This window comes from Vanessa tameamea, chromosome 2, assembly GCF_037043105.1.
Source record: "Vanessa tameamea isolate UH-Manoa-2023 chromosome 2, ilVanTame1 primary haplotype, whole genome shotgun sequence".
In the NCBI taxonomy this organism is placed as follows: Eukaryota; Metazoa; Arthropoda; class Insecta; order Lepidoptera; family Nymphalidae; genus Vanessa; species Vanessa tameamea.
Window position 1 is genome coordinate 2,287,205 of NC_087310.1, and position 20,567 is coordinate 2,307,771.

A 20,567-nucleotide genomic window follows, 5' to 3' on the forward strand; every position below is an offset into this window, starting at 1 on the left:
GATAATTTTAACCCCCATATGCATGATGCAAAAGTTAACCATTTTTGAGTTATCGCGTTTTTTAGATTTTTTCAAAATAACTTAAAAATGCAATTTATTTTATTATTATTGCAATTTATTAATTTAAATAAAAAAAAAGTATCAATTAAAATCTATTTTTTTCTTCTGATTTTATAAAACGATTAAACACTGGATATTTTTCAATATTTAAACAATAATTATCGGTCCAAATTTAAAAATGCGAGACGGAAAACGATATTATTTCTATTTTTTTTCCCTCAAATATGCCTGAAAAACAAAAAAAAACATTATTGTATTTCAGGCGTAGTAAATGTGTATGTGTAATGTACAAGCGTAATTCAAGAAGAAGACGTCACGTCGCGTCGTTGGAGTGACAGCTGATTTTGTGGCTCTAATAGTTTTAAATTAAATAAAAGACAAAGATACTATTAAACAGTTTTATTATTGTAAATAATTGTGAGTGTGACAATATTCCGTGAGTAAACTATAGTCGGAAGATCTTATTAGTGTTTATTATCATAAATACCATTAAAATACTCTGAACGGTCTGCTACAATATACCCACGCAACTTTGAAGTGAAAGAAAAAAGTTATTTTTAATCTAAATTTTTTATCAGTGTTTTAAATAGTGATTGATATATATATATATATGTGATAATATATGTGATAATATACTTTGTTTTAATCATAAATTAAAAACATTTTACAACGCCATCTAGCGTCCATCATTAATACTACTTTGTACTTCATTCATATCGATCATGGGAAATAAGTGCAAGCACTGTGGCAAATTCCTTGCGACAACAGATGGCGTAAAATGCGCTAAATGCGCGTCACGATATCACCGGGTCTGTTTAAATATTGGTCCAGATACGAGGATTAACGGCAAATGAATGTGACGGGAGTGTCTAGGGAATCCAAAATTTATGGAATAAAGCAATCGTCAGACCGATTCTAAAAATTGATAACTCCATAAATATTAGTGATCTTCGGCCGATTAGTATTTTAACTTCATTCAAACTCAAACTCAAATTCCTTTATTCAACATAGAAGCATTACACTTTCTTATTGATGGTAAAATTAAACACTACCACCGGTTCGGAAAAAGGAACGCCCTGACCTGAGAAGAACCGGCGAAAGAAACTCAGCGGGTCTTTTTTTTTTTTTGTCCAATTAATTACATACATAATTGTATATGAATAGAAACAGCCAGGAGTAACAAGATTGTGTTTGTTCCTTGTACCAATGGTATGAGAATCACATTTTCTCATAAAAACATTAATATTTTTCCGTACATACAAAACATTACAGAATATATATTGAGAAGCAACAGTTAATATCTTAATTTCTTTAAATTTATACCTTATACCTTAAAATTATCATTAGTTCTAGAAAAAATAGTGTGTTGTCAACTTACACACTATTTAGAAACTAACGACATACTTTCTTCCGTCCAGTCTGGGTTTAGGAAGGGCAGAAGTACAACTACCGCACTAGCTAATGTAGTTAACGATATGCTAAGAGCTCAAGACGCCGGGGAAGGTACCATACTAGTGCTTCTCGATTTCTCACGTGCCTTCGAGACTATTAATTTGGCGTTGTTATTGTCTAAATTACAATACTACGGTTTCAGTGCAGATACTATTAGATGGTTCGATAGCTATCTCAACAATAGATTTCAAGTTGTAGAAGTTACTCGGGAGGATGGATCTAAATGTGTATCTAGAAGCAGTATAATTACCAGAGGGGTACCGCAAGGATCTATCCTTGGACCTGTTCTCTTTTCGCTTTATTGTGCTGACATAGTTAGTTCCATACAATTTTGCAAATATCATATTTACGCCGACGACATACAACTATATATATCTTTTAAACCCTCAGATTTAAATATAGCGGTTAATAAGCTTAACGATGACTTAAAGAGAATTTCTATATGGTCTAATTCTAATAGTTTAGTCTTAAACCCAAAGAAAACCAAATGCTTGATCTTGGGCACGCGAACTCAGATACGCAAAATAACAATATTATCCATCCCCAAATGTAAAATTGCATAACATTCAGATTGAGCGTGTCATTGAAGCTAGAAATCTGGGAGTGTTAATGGACGAAAATTTAAGATTTGATCAACACATTGTACATATTGTTCGAAATTGTTTCTATCAGTTAAAATTATTATATCAAATTCGTAAATACTTAAAACCTCATGTGAGAGTAAACTTATGCGAGGCACTTGTTCTTTCGAAATTAAATTATGCTGACATCGTAACGGGCCCGAGGTTACTAATGCGTACTAAAAATCTTATTCAAAAGGTTCAAAATGCCTGTGCTCGATATTGCTTCAACGTTCCACCACGCTCACACGTTACTTCACATTTGAACTCTGCTAAGATGTTAAAGATGGACTATCGCAGACAGATACATTTCGTGACATTATTGTTCAGCATAGTGAAGTGCAAAATGCCTCCATACCTCTATCACAAATTAAAATGGGCAAGCGAACAGAGACTACCCCACGAAACACAATAAACACACAATGAACACACACACAATGAATTACCTCCATTATTTTTAAAAAAATGTCCAAAAAATTTGTATAAGCCCTTAACAACTATTTATAATAAGTCGCTGGAGACGGGTAATTGTGGTAAGATATTTGAGTCCATTGTGCAATAAGGAAATATTAGGCCATACACGTAAATATATAGATTGTAATCAGCACAGATTTTTGGCTGGTAGATCAGCTGCATCAAATTTAGTGTCTTATGTATCTGTAATTGCCGATGCCTTAGATAAGAGAGAAGAGGTTCATTCGATATACACAGATTTCAGGAAAGCGTTTGATGTTGTGAACCACAGGATATTATTGAAAAAAATTGAACATATAGGAATTCATGGTTCTTTATTGAGATGGATTGAGTCTTATTTAGAAAACCGTTCACAATTAGTTAATATTCGTGGTTTCAAGTCAGCAGAAAATGAGGTAGCTAAAGGAGTATCTCAAGGGTCACACTTAGGACCTCTACTTTTTTTAATTTTTGTAAATGATTTATGCTTTAACATAAAATCAAATTTTTTGCTGATGACTTAAAAATTTATCGTGTAATAAAAAGTGATTTAGATAAGCTAATATTGCAAGCGGATATAAACTCTATTTGTGATTGGTGCCACATAAATCAAATGTACATCAACTCTGCAAAATGTTTTTACATAAATTTTTCTCGCAAGATTATTTCTGATTCGGTGACATACTATATTAATGGCAGTTCAACTATACAAGAAGTAAAGAGCATACGTGATCTTGGCGTTATACTTGATAGTTCGTTAAGTTATAGGCTACATGTTGATCATATAATAAAAAAAGCATCTAAACTATCTGGATTTATTACTAGACAGTTAAAAATATTTAAGCAGCCGTGTGTTGCTAATCTTTTATTCAATACCTTAGTTCGAAATATCCTGGAATATTGTAGTGTAGTATGGAGCCCTTGCTATCAGGTTCACATTAATAGACTTGAACGTGTTCAAAATAGATTTTTATATCACCTCACTTACATTGATATACCTATATCGATATATATCACGAACTTAAATCGTACATACAGAGGCTCAATTTTTACAGAGCAAGCTCACTTCATACTAGAAGAAAAATTAACGATATTATCTTTCTTTACAAGCTAATTCATGGGCTTACTGACTCGTCCGATATCCTGCAATGCATAAAATTTTCCATCCCACGTTCAAACAGTCGCCTGCCCAACTCTAGGACCTTTTGTCTTCCTATCTCTTGAACAAATGTTCTTAGCCACTCGCCTTTATACCGTATGTGTTCCTCTTACAATAGTATTAGTTATTATTACGATATGTTTGCCGACCGTTCTATGGCCTCATTAAAAATTGTTTTAAAAAAAATATTTCAATAGATTAAATGACTCAAATTAAACAAAAAAAAATGTATGCTATGTATCTAAATTTTATTTTAAATTTTGTATTAAGTAAGTAAGTCAAGTAAATAAGTAAGTTTTTTTACATTGGATATCATTTTAAATCAATTTTGTGGGAATTTTAAGGAGCGACCAATTGTACGAATTCGGTCATGTTCGAATACGAATTTCCACCAGCGTCCTTTCTGATCATTTTATTTCGGTTGCTTTGTAATAAATTCCTAAAATTAAGTTTTTATACATTTTCGGAAAGCTAAGTAAACGATTATGTTTTTAAAATAATCTGCAGAACAAGTTTCATAATGATCTTTTTTGTTTTTCAAGCATATTTGAGGGAAAAAAAAGTAATAGAAGTAATATCGTTTTCCGTCTCGCATTTTTAAATTTGGACCGATAATTATTGTTTAAATATTGAAAAATATCCAGTGTTTAATCGTTTTTATAAATCAGAAGAAAAAAATAGATTTTAATTGATACTTTTTTTTTAATAAATTTTTTAAGTTGCATTTTTGACTTATTTTGAAAAAATCTAAAAAACGCGATAACTCAAAAATGGTTCACTTTTGCATCATGCATATGGGGGTTCAATTTATTGCAAATAGTCACCTCTATCACCTCCTAACGGGAATACGTCGAATTATCAATAACCCTGTATATAATATTGTTATTGCCTTTCGTTTCATCTCCCAAGGGGATTAAATTTATGAAATTTTTTATTTAGGTTCGTATTAATGAGTTGAAAACATGTTAAACATTTTCAAAATTCAAAGGTGAAATTTAGGATTAAAGTTTGTTGTATGAAAGTTCGTTCGTTATACTTATTTAAAAACATCACTGACATTTATTTTTCCCTTTCAAGTTGATTTTAAATATCTTTTAATTAAACGAATATACATTGATTTCTAGTTTCAGAGAGCTTCTCAAGCTTCAAGTAGTAAGTGACATGAAAACTTCATAATAAAACAAAAGTTAAGATAGGTACATCAAAACATTTAATATATTGCAATTTTTATCTTAATTTGATCTAATTTTAGCAAAGTTTCATCACCAAAACTGGCAATCCTGCCGCCGGTGATCCAGCAGCATCAGCAGTATCAGCACCACCACTCTTTGCACAGGAACCTGTGTAAAATTCATTCTATAGGATTAAGTATTATCATGTGTTGACCGGGTTCTCGATGTAGCAAGCTTGGTATTCTGGAACCGCCGCTACCACTTAATAGATTACGCCCAGGTTGAATACCAGGTGGTGCCTCAAAACAGTCTGCTTTACAAGGTAAATCCCATAAACAAGGCGACGGCGGTTTCCAGTGTACACAGCCAGGTCTAGTACACACTTCTTTAACCGTATCTATTCGTTGTGATCGATCATTAGGTTTTTTAGTATCTGTAGTTAATATTTTTTTATTTTGTATATTGTTGATAATTGCATTCATTGTTTGTTCGTCCAGAACGAAAAGACTTTCAGGTGTATTCTTACTGTTTAAATCTCTAGTGAAATCTTTATTTACTCGATTAGGAAGGGGTGTAGGTAACTTACAACAACATTGTTCCTTTTTAGTCGATGAACCGTCAGGTACCACGCCTTTTAGTTCACAAACTATGAACCTTTTACCACCACTAGATCCGAAATTCGATTCTGCTAAATCTCCCGAAGTGCCCGCTTGAGCCCGAAGATGAGCTGCTAGCGGAGCCGGATCTGCAAGTCCACGCGCTCGCGCTAGTTGACTTGGAGCACATAAAGGGTCAGGTAAAACTAAACATGCCGCCTCTCCACCACAACCAGTACGCCGACAATCATGTTGAAGACCATTTCTTTTTATGCAATGACAGCTATAATACATAATTCCGCCACGGAGTTCACGGCTTTTTGTTCTCTTCAGCTGATTTTCCTTTGATCCTGTTTTTTCTGCATCGTTTTCTTCCGCGGTGGGAGCCCCCTTTTCGGCTGCTCTACCTATCTAAAAAATAAAAAGTAAATTAGTTTCAAAGTGTACATCATGTCCGCCGTGAAAATAGTTTTGTATTACCCGAATTTTTTTTGCCAATCAGTTGATTAACGATGCAGTTGCTACCATTGCGAAATAAGGTCGAAATCACTGAAGCGTGTCACGTAGGTCTTGCCAGGAGGTGGGCAGCGTACGCACGGCGGACAGGGCGGTGAACACGGCTTTGAACAGCAAGGGCCCGCCCGACATAAATATCGAATTGACCCCTGCTGAAAGAACTGACAGTCCTGCAGTCCATTACGCTTAAATGCAGACCGCGGCAAACACTGCAACTAATATTACAACGACTGTTATAGACGTAACCTTTTCTACTTATTGAAGTTCTTATATAAACTTACCGGCGGTCCGCAGTCTTCATACTTGTAACAAACCATGGGACCACATGGCGAACACCTGGAATAATTAAGAGCATTTTATTTAAACTAAAGCCTAGTGAAGCAATAACATATGAAATGGAAAGCACCCTTACATTTTATAATCCTTCTATACCGCGGTGATGTCGAAACGATGTAATTTATATATTTTTACTGATTTTTAATGATTTTAAATTAAATTACCAAAATATTATCCGAATATCACACTAGAAATTTTTAAAATTTATTTATTAATACTTGATAATTTTTCGTATGTTATTTATGTCTACTCATGACGATAACGATTTGTATTCTGCTCCTCTGTTCTCATTTTAAATCGGTACAAAACTTAATAATTATTCTACGAATATTATTTGTCAAAATAACGTGCCAGTAGTTTTTCAATGGCTTCCAATTTCAGTTTTATTTTATTTGTCGCCAGTCATTGAAATCTTTATAAAATAGTTAATATTTCTTTTTCATTTTACAAATGCTATACAACGCTTCAGCATGTGGATTACCGCAGTGTTTGATGCATGCCATGGTTGCTGGACCACACAATGGAGTTGGCAATACTTGGCATAGCGGCGAAGTTTGACAACCACTTCTTCGACAATCATACTGCAATCCATTTCGACGTAGACAATAGCAGTCTGTGTAAAGTACACCACCCCGTAACTCACGGCTTTGGCAATCCCTCAAAGGGGCGCAAGGATTGTTACGAACCATATTTTAATAAATAAAAAAACAATTCGACTATATAAAAAAAGCTGAAAATTATGCTATGAAATTGTTAATTTTTTTACTAATAATTTTATTATATTATTGTACAAAAATAAATTACATTTTCATTTTTAACACAGTTAATTTTATATAATACATTGTGACAAAAATAATATAAATCAAGAGGGTTATGCTACTTGGATTTTTTTTTTTATGAAATTAGTTTATTAGTTGCCCACAATATGGCTTACCATGCCTGTATTAATAAATTTAATTCTTGAATGTTGTACAAAGTTTTAGCATGTAATATAATATAACATACGGATTATAATATATGACATTTATTTACTAACAGCTGACACGCGCCTAATGGTAATTAGCCGCATTAATATTTTTATAACTTCTCGTAGAATGAGTTAGCACCATCTGACAGCCAACTGTGGCACCGCGCGCGCTCATTGGTCAATTCGAGCGCGCTTCCCGGCTCCTGTTACATACTTCCCTTTTCACAAAATCATTCCAACACATTGCAGGAAAAAGAGGAAAATTGTTACACATCAAAAAGTTTCATGATACTATCGTATATTATCTATTTATGAGTGAGTTTTTTAGGTATGGCTATTATAATGCAATTGTTAATTATTATAATTGAATATAATAAATTTACCTGCTTTGTGTAACGCCGCCCTTATTTTTGATAATACTGTCAGTAATTCTGTCAGTAGAAAATTTCCGTCTGGCTGAAAAAAAAAGGTAATAAAAAAACTTAAATTATATTTTCTCTAAAATTCTTCGTTTAAACTGATTTGTGCAGAAACAGAGGTGATGTGTAGAAGTAAAATTATTCAGTAGGTCAGTTCAATAAAATCATTCGAGTTGTATACACATATATAAAAAGCTCAAAAAAATTTAGAAAATTTAGATTCTGTACCCTTATCCAGCAAAATCAAAACTATTTATTTCTTTTTTTCTTCATAGTCCAGAATCAAGAATACCCTAAGCAAAAATGTAAGTCTGACCTCAGTTGGTCAAATAACTCAAATATTAAAATTAGCGGTGCATTGTTTGCTGATGCCAAATATCTTTTTTTTTTCTAGGTGTGGACCTTGTGGAGGTTGCTGCGGAGGCTGTGGCCCATGCTGTCCTTGCATCACTATTTACACGTGCTGTACGAAGATCTGTTAGTTTTTCGTCTCCAAGTCTGCTGCAGTTGTATAGGGTGTTAAGCATACCTGTTACGTGCATTATGTGAAAATAAAGTTTTTTTTTAAACTAAAGCTATCTTTTTCTTGTTCCAACACATTTTACGTTCACATTATATTATACTCCTGGCATGGCTCTTTTTTGGCAAATATATTTCTCAGATATTTACAGTTTTTTTTAATGATTGAAAACTGTTTATAATTAATAATTAGTGAATTCGGAGATGTTAAATTACTCAATATTACATAAATAGGTGTTATATTGAGTGAATAGTTCCCCCACCCAATTTTGTTAAGGTCGAACGCCCGCGAGGCTTGTTCGAGCCGTCGAAGCGATCGGACCTCCTCAGCTTGGAATAAATCAAAGAATATTTGCTGCGTTTAATTTCATACATTCGAGGATGGATAGAAATCCAAACCCTGACATTCGTGACGTCATGATAACAGCCGTACTTCACCTAATATTTAGCGCATACAAGTTGGATGTTCATATGCAAGCAGCGGAAGCTTTACTCATACTGTGGGCAGCTTGATTATCCATCCCGACTATACTGGTATGCTAGAAAATGATATTGGGTACATTTAGAGTACAGTCTGAGTAGAGAAACGTACAGCCTGGTAGATTTGCAGGTTCCAACTATAATGCAGCTGACAATCATGTTTTGTGGACTATTAGATGGGAAGCTATTTATGCATAATTTTTATCTATTATTTAAATACAATCCTTTAGAGAATGTATTTACTGTTGGTTTAATAGGTTTAAAAAGAGATGAAATAATTGATCATTTCTGTTTAATATAACGGAAGTAAATGAGGAACTCGTTATGAGATTCGTAATTAGATGGATGAGACATCGTAGCAAACTCAAATAATCTCTTTTAAAATTGTTTATTCTCTTTTCATATTTGATCATTTTTTTTATTTTTCGGTGAAGGCTGTCAACCCGTGACCGACGCCCATCCCGTCGCCGCCGCTCCATCTACTTCACCCAAGCGTACTAAATTAGACATTCTTTTAAGTGTCAGATAAAGCAATAGATGGCATCTGTGACACATATATATATATATATATAATCTATCATTCACAAAAATATTGAAAAAATATACATAAGTACTCATTAGTTAACAAAGTTATAATTATATTTTATAAAATGACAAAAACATTAAGGAACTCATTTAACATGCAACCGACTACTCAATTCTCTATATTAAGTCAACTAAAGATGGGCGGCGAGGCGCCCGCGCGTCATATATTTTCTTATGCCACGTCGTCTGTCCGGTGACGTCACTTCCCAAGCCACGTCACTCAGTCTTCGTTCAACAATAATATAGATTATAGAAATATATCTATTTACAAAATTTTGTTTAAGTGAAATCAAGTAAGTCGTGTTCACTTCATACAAAAAAAAACGAAATACTTATTTAAAAAATAATCTAGAAATATTTCGTATCAATTTTCTTATTTTCAGTACGAGGGTCCCAAGTCGAACCAGCTGAGATTTGTACAAGATGTGCTCCGGCATTCTCAAGGAGGGTCAGTGGTCATGACCCTTGTGAAGGTGATTTTGGTGGTTCTACTTCAGAACGGTGTTATCGTTGGTATTTCTACTTTTAGCACTCGGTGCGGCGTACGCGGCTAGCTAGGCCTTTATAGCCGTATATCTTTATTCATCAACTGGATTCAAAACAATTCTTATTTTTAATTGACTAATTGAAACTGACAAAAGCTGTATAAAATTGTGACTAATTTGACCTACATCTTAATATTAATACAGTGACGGACTCATAAGCTGTTTCAAAGTTCCGGATTACTTTCGATTTAATATTTTTGATAAGTATGCAAATATTTTATACTAATTTAAATTAAAATGTCGAGATTGTCGGACAAAAAAGGATACGAATACATGTTGGTTATAACTGATGCATTCTCGAAATTTGTAATCGCGGAGTCTATTCGAACAGTTAGTTCGGTAGAAACTATTAGAATGCTTGAAAGAATTTTTGCATTGTTTGGTTACCCAGGTAGGATAGTCATTGATCATGGTAAAGCTTTTACTAGCAGATTGCTACTACCAAATAATTTAAGCACACGTTAAATGCAATTGCGTGCCCGCGTGCCAACGGACAAGTTGAACGTACTAATCGCACGATACTAAATGCCCTACGAGCCATTGATCCTAGTGAAACAGCTAATAACTGGTCTAACTGTCTACCTGACGTAATTTGGGATATAAATAATACTTTAAATGACACTACTGGTTTTAAGCCATATTATTTGATGTTTGCACGTAATGGAAGGCCGGTATGCGATGTTACCATCCCGAACCGTGTGACGGAACCGACCGAGTTCAAGCGTAATAAGGCTAGTGCGCGTATTAATAAAGCCAGTGTTAAGATGAAAAATAATTTTGATAAACGTCGCAAAAGCTGTCATATTTATAAAAAGGGAGATTTAGTTTTGTGGAGGCAGGCACCTACAAGTAGTGCTGCTAAGGTTAACACAAAACTAGATGACTTATATTCGGGCCCTTATAGCCCTTAAGTTCTGCACAGGATATTTCAATCGTCTGCTTAATAGTAAGGCCCACAATATCCTTTCGTTCTTTATATTTAAGATTTTTGTTATTAAGTATCAAAGACTAGCCAACTGGTGACTACTAAAATTAAACATAAATGATTATTTAAAAAAAAATGTTCTGTTATCCATAAAATATCAATGTCATTGTTGCTTAAGAATAACTCTATTTTTTTATCTTTTCCTAACATTCCTTGAATATTTTGGTACGCCAGGTTTACAATTTAACAATTTGTTTCTTTTTTTGTTTATTGACTTTTTATTTTAAGTACGTAAAATAATATTTTAGCCAGAGACTATGTACCTCTATTGTCCTTAAATTTAATTTAAATTATTTGAGTCAGTTTCATAAATTCCATACAGAAACATTTCACAAGTACCTACATGCAATTGGACAAAAATCATTATTCACGAGAATACAGCTATTAAAAATCAATTGTTTACATATTACTTATTGGTATATAAATACATATAGTATTTCAAAACGGTATATATTAGCGCCCTTTATCTATATTAATAATTTCGTGCAGATCTACGATAGACTCGATCGAAGCCTTTCCAAAATTATAGATCGTTAAAAAATAAACATACATACAACATACCTATATCCGCAAATTTTCTGTAATCGAGATATTGCGATATTAAATCTATGAAATGAACAAGAACAGTTCTTACGTCAATTCGGAGGAAACCAAACTTTACCTTTTTATAATATTAGTCTGATGACCATTATATATGCTTCATATGTTGTATAAATTATCAAATCAAATCGAAGTTGAATCAATTATGTATTATCTATATACATTTTATGTAATTCCATTAAACGGTAATAAAATTTAAACTGAACAGAAGCTTATATGATTAGATTGGTGTGCCATATTTTACAATAATTTGAAACAACAAGAACTTGCTAGAGTTTATTATACATAAAAATGACTAACTTACGTACATCCGAAGTCACCCTTTTATAAATAACATATATGTGACATACATATGTATATTTTTCAGATGTTGCTTTAACTCATTAACTGATGAAACTCATACCAATTTTCCGATGTTGTTAGTCACTATCCATCAGATGAGCCTCCTGCTTGTTTGCCACATATAACATAAGCCTAAATACTGATGTCCATATCTCAAACTTGAGGAATTTTATTACAAATTTTCATCTCCATTTAACGATGTGGCTTTATTTTGTTAGTTACAAAAACTTGTAGATTTTTATTTTTACTTACCGAACTGGAGTACTTGCAAAACCCAAACAATTATGACATATAAAGAAATGATTTTACAAAAAAGGCATCTTTATATATCTAAATCTACGTGTGCCTCTGACTGAAAGCGTTCTTAACAGTTGGACCGAAGTAACTTATAATTTTTTTCAAACCGCTTCATTCGTTTTACTAAGATGTTTTCCAATTAGATCGACGCAACTCCTTAACGACGAAACGTAATCCTGTCTATTTTATGCTCAAATTTTAGTGAAAAATTACTATAAAAAAGATGTTTAATTTAATTCTAAATTTTTTTTAACCAATATCTTGCCCCCAAGGTGTTGTCCGTCTAGGGTCTGATGATGGAGTCGATATGTGACTAATCGAACTCCTTAACCTTATTCTTAACAAAATGTTTGGAATTAATTGTGGGCTCAGCGTTAGTTCATTGCAATTAATCGCTAAAATTATAAAAAGAACGAATTTGAAAACAGTCCTTAAAAAGAATTATTTTCAGCAAATTTCAAATTTAGCTATGGATTTTCCACTGAAATAAAGAAAGCAAGAACTAGTTTTATCAAAATAACCAAGACTTATCCTCTTATCTCTCGCCCTTCCAATCAAATCCCGTAATCTACTTCGGGTCAATGGCCATTGCGCATGGACACCACTTGATCCGCGGTCTCTAATTACTTCCACTCCTCCGTTCCAACAGCTATCCGTCCCTCGACATATATGACTATCAATTTTTAAATCCTTGGAAAATGGCATTTAAGCGTTTCCTTAACATTAAGTGGGTGGGTTTTTAGAACTTGTAGATGCTGGGTATGTTAGAATACCCATAAAAAACCAGTTGTACTTGTCTCTTGTGGCCTCTCTTGTTATATCGGAATTGTTTGCGCAAGCTACCATGAAACGCCCCTGGTTGGCTCATATATGCTTCTAAGCATTATTCTTCCAAGGTTTATCAGAATACAAAGAACCCTCTACTTCTAGCGACATTTACGGGGAAGGCGACGCGTCTATGTGCACTTCACATTACGTTGAAATTCTGTTCAAACTCTGCGAGCACTTCGTTGCGCATAAGCGTTGTCGCTTAAACATAACCAGCCTACTGCTACTTCAGTTGACTAATTTCATTATCGTTGCTGAATAAATATGGCAAAGATATTGTCGATGAACTCACCGACGAACTAAGCGATGTATATTGCGTTAAAAGCATGACTGGTATAAATATACAAACTGCTAAGCCAATATTACTTCCATAATACTATTATTGGGGTTATAAATTAAGTTACAGATAAGAGTCAATGTCTTAACGTCTATCAGATTATGCTGTATATTATTGATATTGATTGAGTATATATATGAACTACCTAAAATTGCTTTTATTACACGGTTTTAATAACTCGTAACAGCTATGCGTTCTTTAATATTTCTATTCGCCTTGGGCTTAACGGCTGTTGTGGGTAAGCATTTTTGAATAATATTATAATCATATATATAAATCTGATGAGTTTGTTGGGTTTTGTTTTGTTTGGTATCAATGATCTCAGAATTTAACTGTCCAATTTGAAAAAAAAACTTCTTGCATTTGATGACCTATTTATCACGAAGGGTTAAAGATATATTTATATGATCACCGTCATTTTACGGCGCACGGGGTTAAGACATTAACACTTGCTTGGTGGTAGGGTTTTGTGGTGGTAAGCCGTCTGGGTAAGTAACACTCATTCATCACATAGTAAAAACTTGCAGGAGCAATGTTTATAAGCAGCGTTGATCACTTACCATCAGGTGGCCCATTTCCTAGTCCATATAACAGGCAATATAAGAATAAACCTAATTAAACTAGGCTCTTACAAACACCCTTGAATTAATATTTAAAATGACCAAAATTAACAATATTCTTTTCTTAATTTTTAGGTGTATCCACTCAGCAAAGAATCCTTGGTGGCTCACTCACTACCATACAAAATTATCCGTTCGCCGCTGTGGTCTTGCAGAACACTAACCAAGGTTATGTACAAACCTGCGGTGGTGTTATTCTGAACAACAGATCTGTTCTTTCAGTTGCTCGCTGCTTTTTGTAAGTCAATCAAATTCATTGATATTCTATTTTTTTAGTAAGATATAACTTTTGTAAAATATCTTATAATGTGTTCCCGAAGTATAATAAACAAGAGTCGTTGGCGTATAGTGTTTTATGTCCATGCAGTCATATTATTGATATTATCGCTTTAAATAAAAAAAGGGATCACCAATATGGATGAATAGGGACGCCTCACGTTATGGCTTCAAGTTTTTTCCAAACTGTTCTATTTGTAAGATATGAATTTAGCATTTGCAAAATATCACCGCCAATACCTATAGCCTTTTTTAGTTTTTTCGTAATAATATTTTTTAAGTAAACAAATACTCCTTTCAATGGCAAAAAGTATTTAAACATCGTGATTTCATCAAAAATTTATAAAAACTTTTTATTTTATTTTACAGCGGTACTGCATCTAATATTTGGCGCATACGAATTGGATCTTCATATGCAAACAGCGGAGGCTCTACTCGCAATGTCGGCACACTGATCGTCCATCCCAACTACCAAGATTACCAGCTACATAGTAATGTTGGTATATTCAGAGTAACGTCATCTTTCGATTTTGGAGTAAACGTACAGCCAGGAACATTCGCAGGTTCCAGCTATAATATAGCTGACAATCAGATTGTTTGGACTATTGGATGGGGAGAAACATATGTAAGCATATTTGTAGTATATTATTTCAACGCTAACTGTATAGAGAATTTAATTTACTGGTTAATATTTCATCAAATTTTTCTTGTTTTTAGTTCAATGGTCCCAAATCAAATCAGCTGAGACATGTCCAAGTCTTTACAGTGAACCAAAACGTATGTAGAAATAACTACAATGTTATCGCCATGACTGTCACTGATAACATGATGTGCGCCGGCATTCTGGATCAGGGTGGTCGTGACCCTTGCGCTGGTGACTTTGGTGGTCCTCTACTTTACAACGGTGTTATCGTTGGTATTTCATCTTGGGGTAGCGGATGCGGCTACCGTGGATACCCAGCCGTTTATACCCGTGTACCAGTATACATCGACTGGATTCAAAGCAATGCTTAAATTAATTTATGAATATTGATAATAGATAAATAAAAAACCGTTTTATTTTTTTTATGTATTTTATTTTAATTATATTCGTATAATTTGAATTGAATTTGACTTATTTTTATTTCATTGACGAAAAATATTTAACCGCTAAACAACAGTACCCAGTTTTGTTGTATTCCTGTTTGAAGGGGAGGCAGCCAATGTTACTACAGGCAATATAATATCTCAGTTTCTTATGTTGGTGGCGCATTGGTGATGTAAGGAATGGATAATATTTTTTACAACGTTAACCTATATCATAAAAAAATCTTTCAATAGATTTTGAGGCGGTTTTTACAACCGCAAAAAGCAATAAAGGAGGAAGGATTGTACAAACATGGCGTTATATTACCCAAAAACCTGATTTTTTTACGCTTACATGGCTAACACTGATTGAAATTTAGGAGGTAGGTACATCAAAAATGTATTCGAACATACGAGGTTGTAAAAAACCACAGAAAAGTAATTATAATAATCCTTATTCATATAAATAGTCAGTTAACCTTGGGCATTAAATATAGATTAAAAATATCTTTCACTGTATTGGAGCTTCAAAATCGATTCGCTTGCCGCAAGTGTTTCAAATTACAGAAGAGAGGCAGCTCACAGGAACTTAAAGCTCACTCGAGCTCAGGAGGAAACGACGAGAAGTACCATCGTTTTTGTCAGATTGATCCTTAAACCGAACTATTAAAAGCTGACGCGATGAGATCTCCGATGTTCACTCAGTGTGAGGTATGGTCGGAGTGTATTTGAAGGATAAAATCAGAAATTAGGTTATCTGGAAAAGAACCGGAGTTACTGATATAACTCGCACGATAAGTAAACTGAAATGGCAGTGGGCTGGACATGTATGTCGGTGGACTGATCACCTTAGCTGATTTTAGCTGATTGAATCTCTCGCAGTGAAATGGGTGGTCAGTGAATAGCTGACTGTAACGATAAGATTTTAAACTTGGCAAAATCCGTGGCCAAATTTTGATACGTTTCTTCGTTTGATTCGTTTTTAATTATGTCAGAAGTATGCAGATCAATAAACTAGATTGTTCTGAAATTAACAGGAAATATTCTTTGCAGTAGTAAAGCGTTACCAGATATGGATAGGATGCGTGCCCATTCGCCGACATGCTCAAATCGATAGAAAAAAAAACACTAAGTTAAAAATAAAATATATTTTTTTTAACGAGAACTGTTACGATTGTAACTTTTCCCTTTTAGTGATACATCACATAAAAGCGTGTTTGCCTAAAGTTTTTTTAAACTATTGTTTTATTTACCTTGTGATATTGGATTCTATAAAACATTTTGCATCGATAAATATAAAAAAATATTCATAAATATATTCATATATGCTTTATTTTAAAATGCCTAAATATGAGTCTTAATCAGGACACAATAAGGATAAAAATGCATAAATATTTTAATAATGACAATAAGTATTATCTTTGAAATTACCGTTTTATGTAGACAAAAACATAATTCTTTTACAGTGTCATTAATTAAATCGAACTTTCAATTACATACACATAATATAGTTCTTTTTAAATGCCTAGAACGTAATTCTTATATATTTTTAAGACTAACTTTAACGCATAGAGCATTTTAATTTCAAAAGACTACAGTTGTGAAATTGCCTTGTAAATTCAGTAGGCGCTTTTGAATTTTCATTGATAAATATTTTTGGAAAGAACTTAAAAACTCGTTGTGAAACTATGCAACCATTCACTATTATATTCTACCTCCAAGCATCAATACTTAGTATTGTTGTGATGAAGGATGAGTGAGCCATTGCCACTACAGGCATAAGGAACATATTAACGTTATTCCCCAAGATCAGTGGCTCATTGACGATGTGAATAGTGAAATATGATGTGAAAATAAAATAGTTAAAATTTCTTACGGTGTCAATGTATATGGACAGTGGCGAGCACTTACCATCTGGCTTATTTGCCGTCCGCTTAATTACGCTTTAAAAATGTATGTAAGAAAAACATACAGTCATAATATATGTATAGTACATAGCAGAGTTATTAGCAAATAACACATAACTTTTAATTTTTTTCTAACTTCAATTGAAATATGCTATAGGCACTTTTTTATTGAATTTTTCGCCTATTAAAAAAAAGCATATTAAAAAATATTTGAAGATCTTAAAACAAAATTATTTGACAATGTAATTGTCTATCATATAAAAATCAAAAATACATGCTTGTTACCGTTTAATAAATTTTTTGTATTAATTATTAACATAAAAAAAGTTAAAAATTAAAATAAAAACATCATGAGTGCTCCATTTTATAGTTACGACCCTTGTGTGTGTACTGGCATGCCATGTGGAGCATGCTACCCTTACTCGACTAAACCTTGCGTTGCATCATGTAACGACATAAGGCCGTGCTCTGTTTGTCCTGGTGGTGGATGTTCTCCTTGCCCAGCACCCGTGCGCCCATGTCCTGCACCATGCTTGCCCCCACCTGTCCTACCTTGTTTGCCTCCATGCCCCCCATGTGATAAGGTTTGTTAACAAAATATACTTTTCTTTCATTATATTAACTACACGTCCCAACTTTGCACGAGTTTCTTGTCGGTTCTTCTCGGTAAAATCTGCATTCCGAACCGGTGGTAGCTTTACTTATATATAGTTTGTTAAATGACGATTCAAAAGTGCTTATAAAAGCCTACTTGAATAAAGTATATTTTGATTTTGATTTTGGTTGATTGTTTAATGCACTAAAATATATATATATCGGGGTGAAATCTTATTATCCTATAAAACAATCAATATTAATTTATATTGATAGGAGTGCTCTGCTTTAAAATAGACAAAAAGTATATAAATATTTTTTTTATTTAATAAGGTAAGGTTAATTAAAGGTTATTTTGAAGGCGAGGATATACCTGTCAGATATAAAAAATTGGTTCATATAACTAATTTATTGGGGTCGTTATTGGCTATAGCATTACAAGTTAGTACATTAAGTGACTAACTAATAAAATATGCATCTTTTTTTATGAACCAATTTTAATAATTTAACAAAGTTTTTTATTCAAAGCATATGTTCAGGTTTTTTATAGACGGTTATAATTTGTGATATTAAATATAAAATTATGAATATTTCAGCCTGGCAACCCCGTTCCCTTACCTACAAGACTCTGCGATTCGGTTGCTATTCCTTGCTGTAGACCGAACCGTTGCAAGCCTTGTCCCTGTTACTGCTGCACGGAACCAGCAGTTTGTTCGCCTAAACGGTGTAGTTATCCTGGAGTTCCCGTTTGTGGAGGGTGCTGCGGCCCATGCATGCCCGTTTGGTGATAAAAAATGGTCTTAAAAATAAAGGAATAATATTTATTTAGTATCTGTCAAATTGTAAAATTATCATTGTATAAAAATAAATTAATGTGAACGATATTAAAGTTTTAAGTCCGTAAAAAATAATTATTTTATTAATAATATTATAAATTAAATACAATTTAACTATCAGAATCTCTGAAACTATCTAATACTTTTTTTTCTACTTAGTTGTAAAGGAAGAATATGACCGGCCATTTATAACTTTCGTATAAGGGTTCTGCATTGTGTGTGTTCACGCCATCACATTTGTTACCTGAACTACCTTTTTACTAAATTAAAGGTCAAAGACATAATATTTTATTAGTAAAAAAAATATTACCTAATTTCTTATTCACAATTAGAACGTATTTTTTTTCATACAAAATGCAATGTGCATTTAAGCTACAATAATTTTGATGTACGTAATTGGACGTGGCATTGATTCTATAGTCCTTGTGTTGTGTATAAAACTGTTCCAAATGCCATTAGGATAGACCTTTTACAAAAGAACGCGGTATATATTTTTTACGCTATAGTAATTTCTCAACAAACGTGCTGTCCGTACCGTTGTTATATCATATTTAATTTTTTTATTGTTAATTGAAATATGTCTGTATCCCTGAGTATAGTATGTAGTAGGAGGCGCATAGCTTTGGACCCCTTAAAATAATATAAGATAGATAATTAGGTTAGGTTCTATTTTTTTTTATCTCGCTGGAAAAACCACTTTCGAGGTGGAGCCGTGATTCGACAAATTTAACTTTATATTTTTAATTTTAAGACATAAACTTATATATGTATAAACTAATAACTAAATAAACGTAATATTCATAATTTAATTTTTTTTATTAATAAATTTCACCCGTGCCAAGCCGGGGCGAATCGCTAGTAAAATATAAAATGTCGTATTTAATACTACCTTTTTAACATTAATTATTATTATAGAAATTCTTCTGTGTGTAATAGACCAGTTTCCTCGATAATTTTTTGTTTACAATCATTTCACATTTATAATTTTAATAGGATTAATAGATTATTTTAATACTCTTGATAAGGTGATTTATCGAGGTCATCCGCTGTTTTTAGTGTTCAATTGAATGTACTTATTTAAGCCTAGATAGAAATTTTGTCTTATTGGATGAGATTCTCTTAACAGGGAACAAGGTTGAATAAGATCGCCGTAAAAACAAACAAGAATACGAAATTCACGCTTTTCACGACAATAGCCTAAATTTACAACGGTTCACCCGTTTTAAATTTAGGTTATTGTCTAGTGCGAAACGTATCTTCTCCTATATCCGTAATCTGATAAATAGTATAAAACAAAGTCGCTTTTTGTTTCTTTCTCTGTTTACTTCTTCTAAACCGCTCAACGGATTTTGATACGTTTTAAACTAATAGAAAGAACAATAAACGAGGAAGGTTTTCATATAAAATTTATAAATATTTGTACAAAATGCGTGAACTGTGACGGTTTTTCTGTGATTACATGGCTTTTAAAACATGTTATGATTACATTATGATCAAAAGGGCCAGGTGAAAAAATATTTTGGAGGATTTGGATTATTGAATATTTTAGTTTCCTTCATTTCGTAACTCATGTCTATCTCGTCATACTGAATTGAGGAATGATTTCTTCCGAACATTGGTCCATTGCACGCTAATGGTGGACAAATGACATGCGGCGGTATAAAAGGGTACGCCATCTTTTGTGCAGACTACCAAGCCCTGGACTGTCGAAGATACGCGCACCCGGGCCTAGCCGGCTAAAGCAGGTCGTTCCAGCCGCACAACTGGTACCGAGTGGTGGTCTATCGATTCAACCGCATCAGTAACGAAACACCGTTCTCTGCCATAGTGCAGCTGTGGAAGTCGACGGGAATGTGAATGGTTGCCAGCACATTAGAGCTGATTGGCTACATATGCAGTGCTCTCAAATCATGGCCATGTCTTCCAAGACAGAAGCGTCTAGTAGGCTTTATATAGTACAGCTGAAACAATTTCAAGTAAGCGAATTAGCAAGCGAATATT

At 33.3% G+C, this 20,567-nt stretch overlaps 3 protein-coding genes and 1 long non-coding RNA gene across 5 annotated transcripts in view; 3 read left to right on the top strand and 1 right to left on the bottom strand.

The window, feature by feature from the left end:
- The window catches only part of LOC113398275 (septin-7), a 477,393-nt gene that overhangs the window by 196,523 nt on the left and 260,303 nt on the right, over window positions 1–20,567 (top strand). The gene's annotated exons all lie outside the window — the stretch shown is intronic.
- LOC113393625 (uncharacterized) lies at window positions 4,938–7,157 on the bottom strand. Of its 2 annotated transcripts, XM_064216254.1 has the most exons (4): window positions 6,441–7,151; window positions 6,310–6,364; window positions 5,503–5,923; window positions 4,938–5,084 (listed from the first exon to the last, which is right to left on the bottom strand). In XM_064216254.1, coding segments are annotated over exons 1-4 (570 nt in total). In that variant the 5' UTR covers window positions 6,443–7,151; the 3' UTR covers window positions 4,938–4,992. The 2 variants fall into 2 exon arrangements, with proteins under 2 accessions (XP_064072324.1, XP_026486399.2); XM_026630614.2 differs by lacking the exon at window positions 4,938–5,084 and having other exon boundaries at window positions 5,092–5,919; window positions 6,306–6,364; window positions 6,441–7,157.
- On the top strand, window positions 7,826–8,318 carry LOC113393626 (uncharacterized). Its single transcript, XR_003368506.2, has 2 exons — window positions 7,826–8,055; window positions 8,145–8,318. It is a non-coding gene; the product is annotated as an uncharacterized LOC113393626 (long non-coding RNA).
- LOC113393631 (trypsin, alkaline B-like) lies at window positions 9,758–15,191 on the top strand. Its single transcript, XM_064216023.1, has 4 exons — window positions 9,758–9,782; window positions 13,964–14,126; window positions 14,534–14,789; window positions 14,882–15,191. The coding sequence occupies exons 1-4, from the start codon at window positions 9,758–9,760 to the stop codon at window positions 15,176–15,178; spliced, it is 741 nt and encodes a 246-aa protein (XP_064072093.1). The 3' UTR covers window positions 15,179–15,191.

Excerpts from the sequence above, each read along its gene's own strand:
- LOC113393625 (XM_026630614.2), bottom strand. Across the intron at positions 5,920-6,305 it reads AGACTGCGGACCGCCGGTAA|GTAGAGCAGCCGAAAAGGGG; the intron begins GTTTATATAAGA and ends TTTTTTAGATAG.
- LOC113393631 (XM_064216023.1), top strand. The coding sequence starts at position 9,758 with ATGTGCTCCGGCATTCTCAAGGAGG. Across the intron at positions 9,783-13,963 it reads CTCCGGCATTCTCAAGGAGG|GTGTATCCACTCAGCAAAGA; the intron begins GTCAGTGGTCAT and ends CTTAATTTTTAG. Across the intron at positions 14,127-14,533 it reads TCAGTTGCTCGCTGCTTTTT|CGGTACTGCATCTAATATTT; the intron begins GTAAGTCAATCA and ends TTTATTTTACAG.